The 21,543-nt window shown below is 45.7% G+C and overlaps 1 protein-coding gene across 2 annotated transcripts in view; it reads right to left on the reverse strand.

Moving 5' to 3' along the window:
• NTRK3 (neurotrophic receptor tyrosine kinase 3) overlaps nucleotides 1-21,543 on the reverse strand; it is a 344,195-nt gene that overhangs the window by 5,910 nt on the left and 316,742 nt on the right. Inside the window, exon 17 of one of the 2 annotated variants that reach the window (XM_066239555.1) lies at nucleotides 1,810-1,851. The exons of the other annotated variant lie outside the window; for it this stretch is intronic. Within the exon in view, the coding sequence (XP_066095652.1) occupies nucleotides 1,810-1,851 (42 nt within the window). The remainder of the gene's footprint in view (nucleotides 1-1,809; nucleotides 1,852-21,543) is intronic. 2 annotated transcript variants of the gene reach the window in all.

Below are 21,543 nucleotides of genomic sequence, written 5' to 3' on the forward strand. Positions count from 1 at the left end.
GCAACATAAAACTATAAAGAGTAAAACAAGCTATAAATAAAAGGGAATTGACACAGCTACAATTATGATGAGAAAGTAAAACACTTCTTTCACAAATTGACAGATCAAGAGGACAACATGAATGAAGATAACATTTTTAAAAATACAAATAATAAGTTTTAACTGTTAGATGTGAGTGTTGTGTTTTCAGCCTCCCTAAAAAGTTGCATATTATTGTCAATTATTTAAAAAACATGTATGAAGACTGATCACACTGTTATATCTTAAAAGAAATCTGAAATTCAAGTGAAAAGTAAGCAATATAAAGTACAAGTAAAAAACACATATGTACCAAATAAAATAACATAGAAATGAAAACAGCATAATTTTTAAAAGGTTCTCTTTGCTCAATTAAAAAAACCTATTTGGTAAAGACAATAACTGAAAATGAAATATTACTTTTAAAAGTTAAAAAAGGTAAAACCTTAAATTCAAAAATAATTATAATTATAGTGAAAAAATCTATACATGAAAAAATACAAGGGCCAGATGGTTTTATGGACAAGTTATGATAAAGTTTTTCATCTTATTTATTCTTTACCAAACAAAAACAAAAAGTAACAAAAAAACTGCTCCAAGCTACATTCTGTGGTTTGAGTGTCTCTGCTGACAAAATCAGTCAAGCTTAGAAAATAGCCAAATGAATACACATATAGGTATTTTGTGTATATATGTGTAAAACTATCTCTGTTATGCATATAGTCTCAAAACCTGAGTAAAATATCATCTTATCATTTTTATACTAGAAATGAAAAATATGCCTCAGTCTTTAAAAATCTGTTTAATTTACTAAATAAAAGAAGAAAAACTACCCTTTTAAAAGGTGTCCAAAATTTCCAACACTCTTTCCTGATTCAAAGTTCTAATTCATTATTAATAGAAGGCAACTTTCTTTTTGACACACTAAAGATCATAATTACTGATAAAACATTATAAGCATAGAAGTATCTTTTATCACTGATTTCATGCAACACTGTTTAGTTGGGGTCCTGGCCAATGTGATAGAGTAAGAATTAAAACAAGGCAGAATATTAAAAAGGAAGAGTCAACCTTGCCATTGTTTGCATGTGACAAGACTACTCGAGACAATTAACTAAAAAGCAATTAGAACAATTATCTGGTTTAATAACTTCCCCAGATGTAAAATGAACATACAAAAGTCAAACTATTCTCACACACCAGTAGCAAGGACTTCAAAGTTCAGTGGGAAACAAAATGGTTTGTACAACAGCAACAAAACATTTAAAAATCCCTAGACTTAAATCTTAGCAGAAAAAAAGGAATATATAGAAGGTCTAGTAAAGAAAAGTGTTGAAAAACATCAAAGAAGATCTAAATAATTAGAAAGTTATGTCTTTTCCTTGGGTAGGGAGACTCTGTGTAATAAACCTCTCATTCCTCACTTGTATTAATTCTAAAATTCAACCCAATCCAGATAAAAACCCCAAAGGATGATGTATGAAAATTGACACAATGATATCAAAGCTCATCTAGAAGAGTAAATACTTAATAAAAACTAAGATACATTTGAAATAGTACAAAAAGGGATAATTGCTTTATCAGATAGCAAAACACATTATCAAACTACAGCAATGAACACACTGTGCTACTGGCAAAGGAATAAACAAATTTTGTTGATTGATGGACCAAACAGAGTCTAGAAACAGACCCATGTATAAATATTAGAATTAAATATATGAAATGATGGATTAGTAAGCAAAGCATTGGGACAATGAACTATTCATTTAAAAAGTACACTTAGATACCTACCTCACACCATATACAAAAATCATTTCCAGATGGATTAAAGAGCTAAACATAAAAAACAAAACAATAATAATATTAGAAGAAAACTTAGAAAAGTATTTGTATAACTTTAGGAGAGGAAGACCTTCCTAAATAAGACACATGTTCAAGAAGCCATAAAGAAGGACTTCAAGATACAACTTGTAAAAGTAAATACTTTTTTGGCATGGCAAAATACAAAATAAACATAGTTAAAAGACATGTGACAGAGAAAATATTTCCAATATATATAACAGACAGAGAATTAAAATCCATTATTATAGAGCAATCCTTTAAATTAGTTTAAGAAAGTGGCCCAATAGAAAAATGAATGAAGAGGAAGAGATGATCCACAAAAAAGCTACAAATGGCCACAGACGCATGAAGAAATGCCAATCAAAACAACGAAGAGACACATTTTTTTAATGTCATGTGAGAAAAATTGAAAAGGCTGATGCTATCTGGTGCTTGAGAGGGTATGAGGAAAGAGTCACTCTCAAATGCCACGGTTAAGATTAAGGCAGCTTGCCCTGGCCGGTGGCTCAGCGGTAGAGCATCGGCCTAGCGTGCAGAGGACCCGGGTTCGATTCCCGGCCAGGGCACACAGGAGAAGCGCCCATTTGCTTCTCCACCCCTCCGCCGCGCTTTCCTCTCTGTCTCTCTCTTCCCCTCCCGCAGCCGAGGCTCCATTGGAGCAAAGATGGCCCGGGCCTCTCTGTCTCTCTCTTCCCCCCCGCAGCCGAGGCTCCATTGGAGCAAAGATGGCCCGGGCGCTGGGGATGGCTCTGTGGCCTCTGCCCCAGGCGCTAGAGTGGCTCTGGTCGCAACATGGCGACGCCCAGGATGGGCAGAGCGTCGCCCCCTGGTGGGCAGAGCGTCGCCCCTGGTGGGCGTGCCGGGTGGATCCCGGTCGGGCGCATGCGGGAGTCTGTCTGACTGTCTCTCCCTGTTTCCAGCTTCAGAAAAATGAAGAAAAAAAAAAAAAAAGAAGGAAAAAAAAAAAAAGATTAAGGCAGCTTTTGCTGAGGGAAGTTGGGCAGAATCTATCCACATTCAGGATGTAAGTGGCTTTTTATTTCCTTCCTAGGAGTCTGAGAAAAATACTTTCTCCTGTAAGCCAAAATATGTGGCTGGAGATGTTCATTTCATTGTTTCCAAGGGCAACAATTTGTTTATCACTAAATGTAGATGCTGTAGTTACAAGGAATTAGAGTAGAGTTCTGTGTGATGATAGGAAATATGCCTAGGATATGTTAAACAAAAACTCAAAACATTCAAAATATATATTAGCATCTCACCCACATAAAAATATGCATACACTGCCCTGGCTAGACAGGTCAGTTGATAGAGTTTTAGTCTGAGCACAGAGGTTGCTGGTTCAATCCCCAGTCCGGGCACTCACAGGAACAAATTGATGTTCCTGTCTGTCTGTCTGTCTGTCTCTCTCTCCCTTTCCCTTTCTCTCTTTCTAAAATCATCAATCAATAAAAAAATTTAAATATGCATACATAAGCAAATATATTATAGGGCAATAATGCATGACTCTCTAAGTGAATAGAAAAAGGTAAAGAAAGACAGCATTACATTAAACCAGTGATTTCTTCTACAGAGGGGAGTGATGATGAACCCTGATCAAAGAGGAAGTTCCACCTTTTATGGTATATATTTCTGTGCTATTGGAAACATTATCTTAATCATGCATCACATCTGAAAATTTAAAAACAATAAAAGGAAAAAATAAACATATGAAGAAAGAGAAAACAGTAGGCCTAATTTATTTAAGTTCTATGTCAAAAGATTTTTTTTCCTTAAAGAAAGTTATGTTTGATATTGAATCTAGTAGAATGTTTTATGGTACTTGATTTAAAAAAAATAGAAGTCAGGAATTTAGGAACATTTCTCTTGAAAAAAAATTTTAATAATGAATTCCTCCCAATTGATTGTGGTATTTACCCAATGTGATAATTTTATACATGACCCAAAATAAGATATCTTCAATTTTACAAAGAGAGAGAAATTCAAGCATGCTTCTGTAGACTTCGAGGAGCTCAAGTGTTTGGGCAGACAAGCATCGGAAGGGTATTAATTGGCTATAAATTCTCCCCACCAAGAATTTATCAAGACTTTCACTGGACAGCACCACCAATGCGGGTGATGTATGTATGGCATTCTTCCAGAAGAATAAACTATTTCAAGGGGCCAGTGATTTAACAAAAAGAGCAATTAATTGGAAGTCAGAAGCATTTGGTTCTGATGTGACTTTTGACAAGTACTTAATGTCTGTGACTTTCAATTTCCTCATCTTCAACACAGGCATGAAGCCACCGGCCGGCCTAAAGTGCAATGATGTATGTGAGAAGCCCTGAGCATCGGTACAAGCAAAAGCGGACTCATCAAGTGCAACAGCTCTGCACTGGGTGTGTCCTCCCGTGCTTCTGTGCTAATGTCGCCTGGCCTGTGGTGGCGCAGTGGATAAAGCGTCGACCTGGAATGTTGAGATCGCTGGTTTGAAACCCTGGGTTTGCCTGGTCAGGGCACATATGGGAGTTGATGCCTCCTGCTATTCCTCCCCCCTTTAAAATGAATAACAATCTAAAATAAATAAATAAACCTAATGTCCTAGATTTTTCCACATTTCTGATAAAGATGCATCTAGACTACCTTGACTTTCCTCCACAACTACCTACATCCTTTTCCCACATTAGAGACACCAGTCTGAGAAAGGTTGTGGTCAAATCCTCACATGGTAAAAATTATTGACAAATATCCTCATGGTAAAATCGAGGCAGCAGATAAGCAATAAGCTGAAATAATAGTCTTACTATGGATAATACTAATTAATACACACAGAGGAGCGCCACAGGACGGTACATACTCTCCTCACATCATCCCTTCTCCCATCCTACATGATCGAATGCCCTGTTATCCCATTTCACAGAGGAAGATGAGGTAACTGGCGCAGGCCCGGCCTGAGAAATATCAGCCAATGATCCAGGCTCTCGATGAGGGGCACTGAGTATCTGATGGCTGAACCTCGAAACAGCAAACATAGAAGAATAAGGGAAAGAGTCCAAGAAGTGATCCTAGAAATAAAATAAGTCCTTGGAGATCACAGGATCACACTACCTTCGATGACAGCTTCCAGAACCTCTATTCTTGTGGATTCCGTGTTGTCAGCCTGATTGTCCCCTATAAAGTTCCCTTTAATCTAATGGTATTAGCAGCCACTGATGGTCACTGCCCAGAACTGTTATTTCATAGTGGCAGCCAAAGGATGACATTCTAATTCTAGCATTCCCTCTGCATAGGTTAGCTGGAAATTGTTAATAAATTAAAACTTCCCTCATTTACTCCTTGGTTATTTTTGTAACAGCTTATACAAGAAATGCTTGGTTCTCTCCCTCTATTTACCAGTTCTCAGAATAGTGGATTCATTCCCTAGCATCCTCCAAAGGTGAGCTCTGAGAGCTTTATTTTGGTTTGGTTGGTTGGGAGATGCATTATCAACTCGTGTGTATGTGTGTGATTTGCTTTCATTTTATACCTGAATTTTTCTTTTCTTTTCTTTTTATTCTGTGAGAGGAGAGTAGGCAGAGACAGACTCCTGCATGTGTCCCAACCAGGATCCATCCAGCAAGCCCACTAGGGGAAGATGCTCTGCCCATCTGGGGCATTGCTCCGTTGCTCAGCAACCAAGCTCTTCGTAGTGCCTAAAGTGGAGGCTGTGAAGCCATCCAAAGGGCCTGGGGCCAACTTGCTCCAATTGAGCCATGGCTGCCATAGGGAAAAAGAGACAGAGAGAGAGAGAGAAGCAAGAGGGGGAGGGGTGAAGAAGCAGATGGGCGCCTGTACTGTGTGCCCTAACCAGGAATTGAACCTAGGACATCCACATGCCAGGCAAATGCTCTATCACTGAGCCAACTGGCCAGGGCCTGCATTTTCCTTATACTAAAAATCTGTAGTCTTCCATTAGTAGCATTACTTCTTTGCTTTATCTTAGTAAATGTTATCTATTTCAAAATAACAGCTCAAATATAGTTACTAACTGTGGTTTCTGAAGGCTGTCTAGAATCTCTGCAGTTCTTTTCACCCTGAGGATATACCTACTAGGATACAGAACATTGCTACGTTTCAGTCACTTGAAACAGTTCCCTTCTGTGTGGTGAAGTCACCAACTCAATAGACAGTTAGGTTTATTAGTTTCATTTTGCTTTTTATTTTTAAGAATGGATGTGCTTAGCCCTGGCCAGTTGGCTCAGTGGTAGAGCATCGGCCTGGCATGCAGGAGTCCCGGGTTCGATTTCCGGCCAGGGCACACAGGAGAAGCACCCATCTGCTTCTCCACCCCTCCCCCTCTCCTTACTCTCTGCCTCTCTCTTCCCCTCCCGCAGCTGAGGCTCCACTGGAGCAAAGTTTGCCCGGGCGCTGAGGATGGATCTGTGGCCTCTGCCTCAGGCGCTAGAATGGCCTTGGTTGCAATAGAGCAATGTCCCAGATGGGCAGAGCACCGCCCCCTGGTGGGCGTGCTGGGTGGATCCCAGTTGGGTGCATGCGGGAGTCTGTCTGCCCCCCTATTTCCAACTTTAGAAAAATACAAAAAAAAAAAAAAAAAAAAAAAAAAAAAAGAATGGCTGGCTTTTTCTTCTCCCATCTGATTTGATGTTGCTCTATTGTGTTTTAAAAACTGTGACATGGTTTCCAAGTCTAAACCAGACAACCAGGTACATGAAAGCTGTCTGATACCACATCTGTTCACTTTCCTGTTCTCCTCCTTCCCCTGCAGGAAACCTGCTTTTTTGTCTGTTTCAGTTTATTCTTCTATTGTTATTAACATAAACAAATGAGGATTATACTAATTTTTCTTACTTTCTTAGATAAAAGGTAACAACTCATATCTATGTTGTTTGGTATTTTTCCTAAAACTGAGCTGAGAATCCTCTGTGGTCCGGCAATCTTCTTTCTCAATTGCCTGTGTATGCACACACACACACACATGCACACTATATGCCCATAGGTGTGCAAATGCACACATGTGCACGCGCGCGCGCACACACACACACACACACACACACATCCCTACCTGCCACTCTCAAACAGAAAGACAAATCTCTCACTCATTTTAAATTTTAGGGAAGAAAACCTACAAATACACTGCATTGAAATACTGGTACAGTTGCTGAAAATAAATGTCTCTAGTGGCTGGGAAATAAATCCTCTTGCGAGTTGTGTAGTTTCCAGCCCTTTTCAAACGGAATGGGACAGATCTAAAAGAATTATCAGCTGAGAGGATATTGAAAAGAAATTTTGGTAAAAGACCAAGATGTGATCGTAGGCAACGAGCTAGACGATAGTCTGCAGAACGTAGTTATGTTGCAATAACAAAGTGCCTTCCTCTCCCAGCCGTTGTTTACTGTGAAAAACAGTTCTCATTTCTTATATTTATAAAAATGAAAAAGAGAAATAGAATCGATCCTGAACCTTTCTTACTTTAGCAATAAATAATATTTATTAATGAATGCATGAGGTATTGCAATACATAAGAGATGCATTTCCAGAAATATTATGCTTCTAATCTTCCATATTTATCAAAAGTTGTCATATACACACACAATTTTGATTCACTGCCTACTTCTGTGTATTACTAATAATTGTAATGATAACTCAATCCAAAAGCTCTTACCATCTAGAAACTTATGGTCATTGGACATTAAAGATTAAATTTAAGTCTTCATACATATTTTTGTCACATTAAATTATGATAGAGTGACCAATAAAAGGCTTTCATGCATAAAAATATAATACACAAGGAGAAAATTTGGTAGGGTAACTGGAAAGAAAATATAAATTCAGGAAGAAAAATAAACTATGTAAAACCACTTAAGAACTTGTTCGTATGTTTAATAGACGGTGCATCAAATTTTCTGGTAAAGTTCATAAGATACATTAAAGAAATAATGCATGTTTTAATGTCAATATTTACAATATTCTGAAAATGGCCTCATTGGCAACTGTTTAAAATTATCTTGAAAATTTTAGATGGCTACTTAAGACATGCAAGGAGCAGTCATCATTTTTTTAATCCTTTTTTAGGGGCATAACAGTTTGAAGGGCACGGGTCTGGAGACAGTACGCGAGGGGCAGAGTTCAGAGTCTTGGCGCTCTGGCTAGGTTCTGCCCTTCCGCATGGCTGCATCCTGGTCCTGCCCGGCCGTCAGCAGTGTAAGGGGAGAGAATGTGAAGAGAAGAAAACAGCAGCCCTGCCCTGGCCTTGAGTGCCTGCCTTAAACCCCCAAACCCCATTTCTTGCACTCAAGTCCTTGGAGCTCACTCCCAGCCCTGCCCTGCAGTGCAATGGAAGGTGCTGAAAGCCAGTGACTAGAGCCTCTCAGGTTCCAGTTCCCACGGGGCAGAATGCCCTGGGGCAGAGTGTTTCTCCCCACACCTCCACCCTCCTGACACACCACAGCTGTCTCTTCTCTCTTTGTATTTATTTTTTTTAATTTTTATTTAGATGATTAAATCTAACCAGATGACACTGGTCAACTAGAGTACATAGATTTTGGGCAAATATCTCCACATCATTTGGACAGTTGATTATGTTCTGAGCCAGCCCTTCCTGAACACGGGGTGGTGTTGCTCTTTCTGTGGGGTCAGAAGGAACCCACTACTCTGGGTTAAAGAGAAACTCATCCGACTCTAGAAGGCTCTCAGGCTTCTGCCTTGCATTACACAGAAAAGTGGGCGGCTGGCAGATTCCAAAGAACACACAGAAGCCTGCTTCTCTTGTGGGAGTGCAAAACATTGTCCTCACACAACTTGGAGAAGGTGTGAAGGAGACAAAGTGACTCATGATCTCACATAAAGGCACCAAGTCTCGGCCAAGGTGAGCACACATGGATTCACAACACACACGGATGCTCAGGGCCCGGTATTTCTGGGACCTATGGAAGGATCCGACTTCCCTCTGCGATCCCTAATCTGCATGGGTCAAGCCAGAATCTGTCAAAGCCGATGACAAGGCAGTGGCTTTCTGAAGGGTTGCAACAATGCTGCAACATGTGAATGAAAAAATGTCTTAATCGGGAGATTATCATAAAGATTGTCACTTATGGTGTGGGCTGTTATTTTTTATTTATTCAATTTTAATGTTTCTTGGTTGGATGTCTCAGCCCGTGGAAGAGACTCCATAAGCATTGAGAGGAAAATGAAAGGCTTAGGATACGCCTTCTTCCTTTCAGGAGGGTCTCCTGGTTTCCCACGTGCCCCCGGGCTCTGGTCTCCACCCTGCTCTGTGGGTCTGCCACGAGAGTAGCCCCGCGGCAGTCATTGTGAGCAGCCCCCTGCAGCCACTCCGGCTCACGGGGGCTGAGGATTTCACACACATGGGCCACACATCAGTGTTGAGTAGACACACAGACATCTATACATCTGGAGGGAGCATGTTTATGTGAACATATGTGCCTGACAATGCACACATACATGTGACACAATCACAGACACCAACACGGGCCTGCCAATCAGGCCCTGAGCATGTCGCGTTGGTGACATCTCCCTTGGACAGCTCCTGGAATAGGCCCAAAGTCCTCTTCCAATGGGTCCTGTCTCCAAGACAGCAGAAATAGTTTCGCTCCATACCAGGTGATTCACTTTGCTGACAGCTTCCGAACTTGCCAGAATGACACAGCCCTCCTAACTGAAATTAATATTCTCTTCTCTGCCCACTGCCTCCAACTGCTGGGCTCCCTAAATAGCTCTCTCCTCACATAGATGGGGGGACGTAAGAGCCGCAGGGAGAGAAGGCAGACTGCCGTCCAGGAGCTCCCTCCAGTTCTGCGCTCTCCTTCTCCTCTCCCATGTGAAGTGCAGGTGCTGTCATTTCAACCAGCTTTGCCCACTGTCCAGCCCCATCAGTCTATTCACTGGGCATATCGCTTTGGCGTCTGAGCCTGTATTCCTGTCAGATGCCATTTAGACTCCTGGCGTATCATTGGGAGCCCAGCCCTGCCCTGCAACGGCACCCACTCTACCTCCTCAAATCCACGTTCATCAGAGTCCAGGGTGTGCAAGGAGCACCCACACGGCCGGCAGCTGTGGTCAGGAGCACACAGGGCTAGAAAGGGCCTTGGAAGTGACCCAGCCCCCTGCAGGTCTGGAAACCTTGGCTGGGAGACAGGCTGCAAACTGCTTGAGGTCGCCAAAAATAGGAACTGAAAGGGAACTGATGTCCCATCAAGTCTTGTTCTGGTTTTAGTGTAACGTTTCTATTGTAGAACTATATAACTACATAACATATACAGATAAAAATTACAGATTGAGTCTTATGAAGTTTAAATTGCAGTCACTTCCTCCTTTCCACCCTGATGTGCAGACTTCCGGTCGCCTGGCAGACCTCCATGTGGGTGAGTACCTTAGGGATGGAGTGTTTGTTTGACTTAGATCTACAACATACTTGTGTGTGTGCAGCCACAACACATGTCTGTCTGTGGCTTTGCCCTTGTTATAGGAATGCCGTGGACGAGGCCTCCACACAAGAGAGTGAGATTTTCTCCCGTGACGTCAGACTTCTGACTTAATAAGGCAGACTTGTTGGCCTTCTTTTTGCCTCTGCCTTTTCCCAACAAAGTAGGGCCAACTCTTATCTAGCATCCTGGAGACAGGATGGGGATCTCAGCCCCGGGTCTAGTAGACAGGAAGCACTTCGGAGGGAAGGTGCAGGGGGGGCTCAGGACTCACAGAGACATCACTGCAGCTCCGCTCCCTTTGAGCGGCTTGTGACAGCTTAGGCGCAAGGCAGCCATTAGGCAGCATCTCAGTGGAACGGCTGTCTCGGGCTGAGCCTCTAGCCCCGGAATTAGGAAATACCCTTGGAGTCTTCCAAAAATGCAAGGCGTTTAAGCACCAAACCATTTAGCAATGTGAGCCTAGCAGATAGAGAGGCCCATTGTGATTCTCTCCAACTCCCCTACCGAGAGCTCCCTCTGCCAGAAGCAAGTTCTAGGAGGGAAGCCCCAGGAATGCACACCTTCCATAATGTCCCCTTTTGTTTTCCCAGTGCTGGCACTCACCCCCAGACCTCACTGTCCCTTTCTGCCTCAAGCAATATACTTTTTATAGAGCAGACATAGCAAGTCAAAGATGCGGTTTGAAAAATGATTTGGCCCTGTTTTCTTTTCCAAATGCCTAGACTTGGAGCCTCCTGGCTGCACTCAAACCTTCGTGAGGAAACAAACTTCAGGGATGTTGTTGAAAGAGCTTGATTCATTGAACAAGGCTGGAGGCCACAGCTCAGATCCACGGACCACATTGGATCGGAGTGATGCTCCCACACCCCAAGGACTCACTAAACCTTTCTGGGTAAAAAAAGGTAGGAAAATAAAGCCTCTTTGTGAGAAATCCAGATTTTTAACTAACCTGTACGGCTCAGGTATGGACAAATTTCAGTTCAGATTCAGGCTAATTTAAAAAGCTATTCCCTTTCAAACCAGGGTGGCTTTGCTGAATATTTAAACGTTCAATGTTCTGATACTGAAAATGCGTGTGTAGGATAAGGAAACAATCTCCAAAGGAACACAGGGGATAATTACAACTTGGCCAATGCCATTTACCAACCAAGCAACCTCAGGGGATTTATTTAACCTTGGGGCGACTCAGCTTCCTCGACTGTAAAATGGGGATCATCCATCTACACAAAACGTCATACAGAAACGAAATGACACTTGAAACGAAACACGGACATGGCAGGTTTTCAATAAACATGCACATACTTATGACTTTGAATCTGAACCTTTCTTGCAAGATGCTAATTTTTCAATGACAGGGTTTATGTTTATTGCATGCCACTCCCCAATTTTTTTCTAGGGACTTGGAATATTCTGCTCAGTGACCTTTCCCAACTGGTGGCCGAGGAAACCAGCTCAGAGTGGAATGTCAGTGAATCTGAGGTAGGTAGAGGCCAAGCTAGGAGTCAGTCCTTTCCACACTCCAAGTTCTTATTATAGGTTTTGTGGGTTCGAGATAATTCTACATACAGACACCGGGAGCAGCCTAAAGGGGATTCCGGGACCAGCATGGCTACCAGCCTGGATCCCTGACTTATTTAGCTTTCACAAAAGCAGGGTGCAGACCCAGGGGGACAGGCTTGTTAGAACATAGTGAGCTCAGGCCCTGGCCGGTTGGCTCGGTGGTAGAGCGTTGGCCTGGCGTGCAGAAGTCCCGGGTTCGATTCCCGACCAGGGCACACAGGAGAAGCGCCCATCTGCTTCTCCACCCCCCCCCTTCCTCTCTGTCTCTCTCTTCCCCTCCCACAGCGAGGCTCCATTGGAGTAAAGTTGGCTCGGGCGCTGGGGATGGCTCCTTGGCCTCTGCCCCAGGCGCTGGAGTGGCTCTGGTTGCAACAGAGCTACGGCCCGGAGGGGCAGAGCATCGCCCCCTGGTGGGCAGAGCATTGCCCCCTGGTGGGCGTGCCGGGTGGATCCCGGTCGGGCGCATGCGGGAGTCTGTCTGACTGTCTCTCCCCGTTTCCAGCTTCAGAAAAATACAAAAAAAAAAAAAAAAGAACATAGTGGGCTCAGTGACTGCACAACCTGTGAGTGAGGACTCATGGCAGGAAAAAAAGAAACACAAGCCCTGGCCGGTTGGCTCAGTGGTAGAGCGTCGGCCTGGTGTGCAGGAGTCTCAGGTTTGATTCCTGGCCAGGGCACACAAGAGAAGCACCCATCTGCTTCTCCACCCCTCCCCCTCTCCTTCCTCTCTCTCTCTCTCTCTCTCTCTCTTCCACTCCTGCAGCCAAGGCTCCACTGGAGCAAAGATGGCCCGGGTGCTGAGGATGGCTCTGTGGCCTCTGCCTCAGGCACTAGAATGACTCTGATTGCGGCAGAGCGACGCCCCAAGATGGGCAGAGCATCGCCCCCTGGTGGGCATGCCGGGTGGATCCCAGTCGGGCGCATGCGGGAGTCTGTCTGCCGCCCCGTTTCCAGCTTCGGGAAAATCCCCCCCCCCCCGAAAAGAAAGAAACACAAGATGATACAGATTTTAAAAAGCAAAGAATGAGACAAGATCTTTTTTCTTTTTTCAAAAGAAAAACTGAGCTATACATTATATCCTCTGGCCATCTTCTCAGCACTGTTAAGAACAATAACAATAATCATAATACTTGCTATTGATTGACTACCCCAGCAGCCTCCAGATGACAGCATTGGAGTCTTTCATCATGATTCCGGTTTGTTTATATCATCTTATGAGCCGAAATCATAATGCAATGATGGAGACACATCAGATGTGCAACAAGGGCACCATGAGAGAAAGAGCTTTTCTTACAATGGGTGGAAATGCCCCTTGCCAGCCAGTGGGGCTGCAGCTCTGTGAGCTCAGGCTGCTGCCTGCCTCTGAAGCTCTGGGTAAGAGGCTAGCCTAGGAGGCCTTCTGCTTGAAAACTTGTTCTACTTCCAAGGTTCTGCCAACCTGGCAATCCTTGACCCGTCATTTGTAAGGTCCGCTATGCTCACTTGATCATGGGGAAACTTCTTGCACCAACAGCTGCCTTAGCAGACAGCTTAAAACAGCCTCTGTTCGGTGCTCTTGGTCCTCATTTATCTCAGACAGAACTTGTAAGGACTAATTAGAGAACTGTGTAGAGCACAGCCCGGGCACACACTACCCTCACAGGGCTAAGGCACAGCATTCCCTCCTACGACAATGGGATTTCTGCCCTGGTCTGACACCTGTCATCGCAAGAGGCTGCTTCTGAACTGTGTCCAGGAGCAGATGTGACAGCTGTTGTCTCCTGATGTCCCTTCTGTGAGAATGCTTGAAGTACCATGTACTTCACACACTGCCTCTTGTCTCTCCAGGCTGGGCGTGGGGAGAAGGCAGACAACCCCGTGTCTGGGCTAGTGGTGAGGTAAACTGAGGCCAGGCCTGAAGCCTCCGGCACACTCTGAACCAGGGGTCCCCAAACTTTTTACACAGGGGGCCAGTTCACTGTCCCTCAGACCGTTGGAGGACCGGACTATAAAAAAAACTATGAACAAATCCCTATGCACACTGCACATATCTTATTTTAAAGTAAAAAAACAAAACGGGAACAAATACAATATTTAAAATAAAGAACAAGTAAATTTAAATCAACAAATTGACCAGTATTTCAATGGGAACTATGCTCCTCTTACTGACCACCAATGAAAGAGGCGCCCCTTCCAGAAGTGCGGCGGGGGCCAGATAAATGGCCTCAGGGGGCTGCATGCAGCCCGCGGGCCGTAGTTTGGGGACCCCTGCTCTGAACCCTGCACGTTCCAGTTACCTTGTTGACCAAAGGCATGATTAGAGAAGCTGATGGGTGCAGAAACAGGTCCCCAGAATGGGAACAGAAGGCAGCCCACCCGTAAGCAGACCTCTTGTGAGAGGCAGTATAGCACTGTGACAGAGTCACAAATTCTTACCATGTCACCTCAAAAAAATCACTCAACCTCTCCGATCCTCAGTTTCTCCGTTAAACATCAACTGGCATTTACTTTCTAAAATGGCAATGAGCGTTCAATGAAATAATGCACGTAGACCGGTGAGCACAGGACCCGGCACGTGACGAGCTTCAGTGCTGTGTCAGCGAGTGACAGGGGCGATGATGGGGCGGAGCCGCAGCGCTGTCCTCTCACACACCGCAGGAAGCGGTCTCCAGGTCTGAGATTTACTTCCATCAGAGAACGGGTCTGAACTTCGATGTGTGTGGGCAGATGGAGGTATTCGGCGGTGGAAAAGGTGCAGCTGGACTAGGAAGTGAATTTCAAGTGTCCCTGATATGGGGCTGCTCTGAAAGAGGTGGGTGTTGGTTTTGCGCTGTGATAATAAGCAAGCCAGACCCTTGCCTCCCATCTCCCCGCTCCCTGCACGCACCCTTCAAGAAGCCCCCACAGCCCCAGGCACTGTGTCAGTGCAGGCCGAACGGATGCGCCAGGAAGGCCTGGCTGTAGCCGGAGGGGCACTCTGCCCCTCCCAAACCACCCCAGATTAATCGTTACAGTTGGAGGGCGACTTGGGCCTTTGTTTTATTAGCTGCCAATTGAAAATGCCAGGAGTAGCTGAAAAAATGCAAAACACAAGAAGGTGGGGGAGCTGGGAACACTTCTGCATATTTTAATTACTTCAGTAAACAAGACATACGGAAGTGGAAACCCACCACAGATGGCCCCACCTCCAGGCAAAGGGAAGTTGGAAAAGCATCATGGGATGTAACATAAGAAATACGGAACCACTCCTAGGACCAGAGGCTGCGCATCTGGCTTCTCTAAGCTAGAGCTAAACTTCCCACCGCTCTGCTGAGGAGCTCAGAGGCAGTGTGTCTGGGGCATGGAGAAGGACGACCACATGCAGCTCTTCCACACCCAAAGCTTCCTGCAGAAGTGACTGCCCCTCTGCACCCAGTGGGCGGTGGGATTCCTCTGTGAGTCCTGAAATAAGACCCTCTGCTCTAAAGGGGGAAGGGCTCAGAGTGCTTGCGAGGTCTCGGGCAGGACCACCCTGGAGGTGATGGGTGAAGTCCTCCACCTTCACTTAAAGGTGAGAGTTCGACTTAGAAAGAATAACAGGGTTTTAAATACTCCAGTGGAGGGGTGGTAGGAGTTGGAGCAGTCTGCAAATTGCAAAGTGATTCATCAGCAGAAGTTAACACCACTACTATTTTTAGGCATCAGAGTCCTAGGTAACCCTTCCCCTAAGAAATTCCAGAAAAGGGGTACTGATTAACCCGGCCACACAGCCCCTACAGTGACGGTGACGGTGACGGTGATAAGAGCTGGGTCCAGTGTGCAGGGAGGACGGCAGCTGGAAGAAACAATGTGACACCAGGGGCACCTTGGAACTGAGTGGAAAGAGCAATGGATGGCGATTCAGTCGTCTGGGATTTTGCCTGTATCTACTAGGGCGCCACCCTGTGGCTCGGTGCTCCTTTTGGTCTCAACGTGCACATCTGTAATGATGACACCGTTGGATCAGAGAACTGCTAAGGCTCCTCTCCACTGGAACGCTGCACTAGCTGTCCAAGACTACATTCCCTTCTCTGAATCAGTATACCACGAGCACTGAACAACGGCTTGTCTTAAGGTCCTTTACAATATCAGCGGCAGGCTGACTTCCCAGACAGTGTGCATGCGTGTGAGTGTGAGTATGAGTGTGTGTGTGTCAGGCCAAGAAGAGCAGGGCTGCAGGGCCCTGCCTTGGGCTCACATCACACCACTTGGCTCATCCACGGGCCTCGCATCCTCATCTATAAAATTAGTAGCGTGAGGGAAGGGGTTGGGCTAGCTGACCTTTAAATGTCATCTAGTTCTAAAACACTAGGATTCGGTGAACAGAGCCTGGAGAACCCCTGAATGCCCTTCCGGGTGCCTGAATAGGTGAGAGTTCTGAGACCCTCCGTCCCATGCAGCCTGCTTCCACCAGGCCCCAGGGTGCCTCTCTGCAGAGAAGCTTGTGAGCCAAGGGGAGTTTTGGATAAAAGGGAGGGACGGGCTGTCCCTCCGAACAGCACCTGGCATTCTGGGCCGTCAGATGGAGCCCTACAGCTACAGGCGGCTCCTTCTCACTTTATCAACAAGCTCTACCTCTGGTGTCTCCTTCAAGGTCAGAAGGTGGCAGGGGAGCCTGCTCTGAGAAGAGCCCAGGAGCAGGTCTTAAATGCAAAGCCAGTCATCAGTTGGATGGTCTTTTCAAAGGCGTTCCGACTCTCACAAACATTCACGTCTCTGAGCGCAGAGACGGAACCGTAGAGCAGATCACTTGTGATCGTGTTTCCAGGCTCACGAAACTGGGACAAAGTATCCTTCTCGGGGCCCCTAGTGGGACCCCAAACATGGAGCCAGGAGAAGACTGGGGTAGGTAATCCCCAGGTGTAGCACCCTCACCTTCATTCACTGAAACCTCTGGTCTCTACACCGTGGAGGAGTAAAAGGAGATGCCCAAAGTGGAAGGCTGGTCTCAGTGAACCCCAGCATGGAACAGCAGCTTACTCAGTGTTGATACTATTCCGGGAAGGAGGCAGCAAGGGGTTAAGCAACTTAATTGAATTCAGAAGGCTGCCAAGTGAGAGATCCAAGCCTCACACCCAGATTATTCGGACTCCAAAACCAGCGTTCTTTCCCACCACTACACTGGTGTTCGCCCGCATTCCCACTGTAAGAAGGCTCGCTAGTAAAAATGCTTTAAGCAATATAAATTGATGGGTTGAGGTGGCAGGTTTCAAAAAATGTGCTAGAAATCCTAGAATCAGATTTATGTAAATGAAAGAAAGAAAGAAAAAACACCTGTAAACGCTGAAAAGGGATTTTCATTCAGAAATATCTAAATTTGCAGACGCGACGGAGGAAGATGGCTCCAACATCAGCCCAGAGAGCGCTCCTTAAAACGACACCGGGAGACAGTGTGCGTTCCTCCTCATGGACAGACTGGAGAACGCAGTCAGTCGTGGGCTTGGCTTCCTCAGTCTGCGGTGTGTAGATTTTTCTCTGCACGAAGCCTGGCCTGACTCCTGCAGAAATGACTGATGATGCTGTGCCCGCTCAGCTGGGCTGGCGACGGCAAGGCCTCACCAATGAACACAAGTCTTAGCTACGGATCATCTAGGTCCCAGATAGTCTGTTTGATGAATTTTCAAAAATCAGTAGCCTTGATTGTTTGGAGATCTACTTCCCACCAATGCCTCCTTCTTTCAGACCATTGTCACAGGCAGAAAAAGAGGAAGACAGGGAGGCCGCAGGAGAGAGAAGCAACACATGTCAAGGTTGCTGACTTATTGGGGTCTGAGAATTAAGCCACACCAAAAATACTCCCTAAATCTGGATTTTATAGAGAAAATACACCATGTTTTTACCCAAAATAGCTGGGGTTAGGTTTCCTGTCACTTGAAGCTGAAAGAATCTTGATATAACACTGGGAAATTCAACTTTGGAGTTAGTCTCTATTTCTATTAATAAAAATGTCTACTGTTAGACATGAACCTAAGAGGAAAGGCTCCCAGAGGCCTGGAGAGAAACCAGCTTGCCCAGTGAGGGCAGAAATGCAGCCTGCCTTCTCTACAACGGGTACGTACATGGTCTGCGGCGTGCAGCTCTGAGACCAGCACCCAAACTGAGAGCCACCTTGCCCAGCAAGGAGCTGGAGTCAATCATCCACTCTCCGTTAGGGTTAGCCACAGTACCAGCAAAAACCAGAAGGAAGCAGCTAATCCTCGAGAGAGGTAAGTACCAGCCCAGTGGATCCATGCAAAGGGGACAGCGGACCTCTATTGCCACCAGCATCCCCAGACAGGTCCTGTCACATTTCATACAAATTTCTTGTGAGTCATTTGTCCCGGAACAATTGTGGAAACAAAAGGACTTGACCAGCTCTGAAGGTAAGATTCAGAACAAGGAGCAGAGTCTCATCACAAAGCCCAGGGCAACCTTCCTGATGAGCAGTCCCAATGGCATGCCGGAACCATCCCCTTCTCTCGTCTGTCATCCTCCCCTTGGCTCCCCCAGCCCCTGCACACAAGGACCTGAGACCCATCCATTCCGGGCCGCTCTCCTCATGCTGTCCTGGGTGCTGGCTCTGATCTGAGATCACCAGAGAGCACAATGCTAAGGGAACCAGGAGTTCAGAGATTAATTACCATTTAATGGGCAGAGTCCCTATCTCCGGATAAACCTCCAGGTAAGAACTCAGAGGACTGGCCCTGGGAACACGGATCACTTTCTCTGAACTATGAGGATATGATATACCACATAATTAAGATCCTTCTCTTATGGTCTCCCCAAAAGACTGGTCTTCGCTATTTTGAATTGTAAGACGTGGATATTACTTTTTGCAATTCCAAGGCTATGGTTTTTTTCTCTCCGTCCAAGTCCCACTTTGTCTTAGAAAACTCTCTGGCTCATAGATGACTTCACTGCAGCCTGATCTATCCCACAACCTCAGTGCCAGCTGAAAAACACTGCCATGGCCCAGGCCAGCGGCTCAGTGGATAGAGCATCAGCCCAGCATATGGACATCTGGGGTTGGATTCCCAGTCAGGGCACAGAGGAGAAGCAACCATCTGTTTCTCCCTCCCTTCTCTCCCTCTTCCCCTCCCACAGCCAGTGGCTGGATTAGTTCAAGTGTGGCCCCAGGCACTGAGGAGTGCTCCGTTGGAACACATCAACCACAGGTACTAAAAATAGCTCAGTTGATTTGAGCATCAGCCCCATATGGGGTTGCTGGGTGAATCCTGGTCAGGGACTATGCAGGAGTCTGATTCACTATCTCTCCTCCTCTGAGCTAAAGAAAAATTTAAAGAAAAAATAAAAACACTAACACGCAGAGAGGGGTGAAAACAAGTTCATAAGCTCTCCTTGTGTGCCTTGGGCACACAAACGGACAGGTGTGTGTTCCCAGGTTCCTTAGAAAAATGAGTTCGTCGGGGAAGAGACACCCCCAGGCTCCGGGCATGCTGCTGTGAAGGGTGTGCCCAGGATTGAGTAGCCAAGCCGGTTCCCGGACTGGGCCCACTGACGACCACCAGCCCTCAAAGACGTGTGTCAAGGGCCGGAGCACTGTCCTCTGGCTGCAACTGAGCCTGTCCTAGAATTAAGACACACCTTGTACGTGAGTGGCAGGTGGGACTTGTGTGACCAGTGGAAGAACTAGAAATACAGCCAGTCATTTCCAATCTCTACCCCTGTTCCCACTGGACTGCGCTGAGCACGTGGATGCAAGATAAAGAAGCGAAGTTGAGATGGGTTAACATTTTAGACTTGATTTTAGCCAAAAGGCCGAGAAGCGATAGGGTTAACATTTTAGAAGAAGAGAAAGCTTGCGTGTTTGTCTTCCTCCAGGGATGGGATGTGCAGAGAGGAGTCAGAAGAGAACACCCTCCTCCAGAGTGATGCTCTGCTCCTTCACTCTCAGTGTCCAGGTGATGGAAGGAAACCAGACGGCAGGCCATCGCAGGAAAGAACCAGGGCGTGATGGGGTTGCCTTAATCCAACAGTTAGAAGACCAAAGGGAGGGACGTTCGAGTGCCTGGAGTGTATTCCTAAATGACACTGACATCGTGATGGGGAAGGAAACCCTTGATAAACGACAGAGTAATAACTTCCTTCAATCCATCTGACACATATCCTGAAACTAAGAGAGACGTCGCCTTGCCGTGCATTGAGACCTCTGGATAAATACATTATAGAAGTCCAAGAAAATAGCATCGCAGGTGGCAAGATCCTCCCTTAGCATAAAAGGAAAACTGAGCGTTACTGCCATCTTCCTATAATTCTTCACTCTGCTACAGCAGCTCTCCCTGGTGCACGGAAATGGTGCTCTGCTTGCCACATTACCTTAGGAAGGGCTCATCTAATGCATAAAATAAGATGCTATCAAAATCTTTTTTTCTGGAAAATATATGAATGCACAGGACAAATAAACACAAGGTCACACAGTGACACTGATGTTAAGTATAACCATAAACAGATGTGGTCCAGAGACATCCTGCTTCTTGTTAATGGCAGTGCTAAGATTGGATGAGGTCAGTCTGTGGATCCCACTCACACAGGCAGGCAGGAAATCTAGGATTCTCTTCAAATTTAACTCTTTACTCTGACCCCTGGCAAAAAAAAAAAACCTTGCCAGGTCTCAGACCTCTGCATGCAGTCTCCCACCCCCATTATCTGTACAGCACACAGACCCATGCACCATGCCTCCTTCCAACATGCGTGAAATTCAGAAACACAGCAGCGCTGCCTCCGAGTTCCGCCCCTTCCAGCACGATGCCACAGGGGAAGACTTGCTCTCATGCTCTGGAAATATTTCATGCCTATCCCCATTCCCAATGACAAGGACACGTGGAGGGCAGCAGAAGTTGCTGTACCTTCATGCACACTCAGCAAAGACACTGACAACACCCGACACACCTACTGCTCCTGGCCAGCCATGCAAATCAGCCCCTCCGCAGGGCCTTGGGACCTCCCTTTTCTCCCTTTCTCCCACTCCCAGCCAACTGCCATGGATGGACGGATGTTGAGACTAATGAATAAAAACAGGATTTCATACTTAGTTTATCCTGGGTTTAAAACCTGGCTCCCCTATTTTCTAAATACCAGCATTCTCATCCCTAAGTGGGACTATGACAACTTCTTCATGGGAACAGTGTGGATTAAGTAAATTAACTTACTCAAAGTCCCTAGCAAAGTCCCTGACGGGTGAGGTGCTCAGCATATGTAAGTCGCCATCCCCAAGCACACCGAATAAAAGGAGGAAGGGCCTTAGCGTATCCTGAATGGCCAGTGCAAGGCAGCGACTCGGGGGCTCCCTACAAGCTCCTCCCCCCGTGAATGAACCCACAGCCTGGCTTGCTCTCTGATGCTCTCAGTCATCAGTCGGACATGAACCCTAACTGTCAAGCAGACGCAGTATACTGCCAAGGTCATGGCCACCTGATGTTCATACTAAGGTTTATGAGTGTTTGTCACTTTGAAAAGAATTTCCAGATCTGACTTGTTTCAGAAAGATTTTAGCCAAGCCATGAAAACCCGCCTTGACTAAATTAAATAAACTAAAATAAATCATATTCTCCATGCAACTCAAGTGCTCTGCCTTTTCTGTCTAAAATTGCATGTGTACACACATGTACACATACACAACAACCATCACCACCAAACACATATACACAACTATCAGCAATCCTCCCATACACAGAACCAGCAACCCACACACTCACACACA

The sequence above is a fragment of the Saccopteryx bilineata genome, chromosome 7 (assembly GCF_036850765.1).
Source record: "Saccopteryx bilineata isolate mSacBil1 chromosome 7, mSacBil1_pri_phased_curated, whole genome shotgun sequence".
Lineage (NCBI taxonomy): Eukaryota > Metazoa > Chordata > Mammalia > Chiroptera > Emballonuridae > Saccopteryx > Saccopteryx bilineata.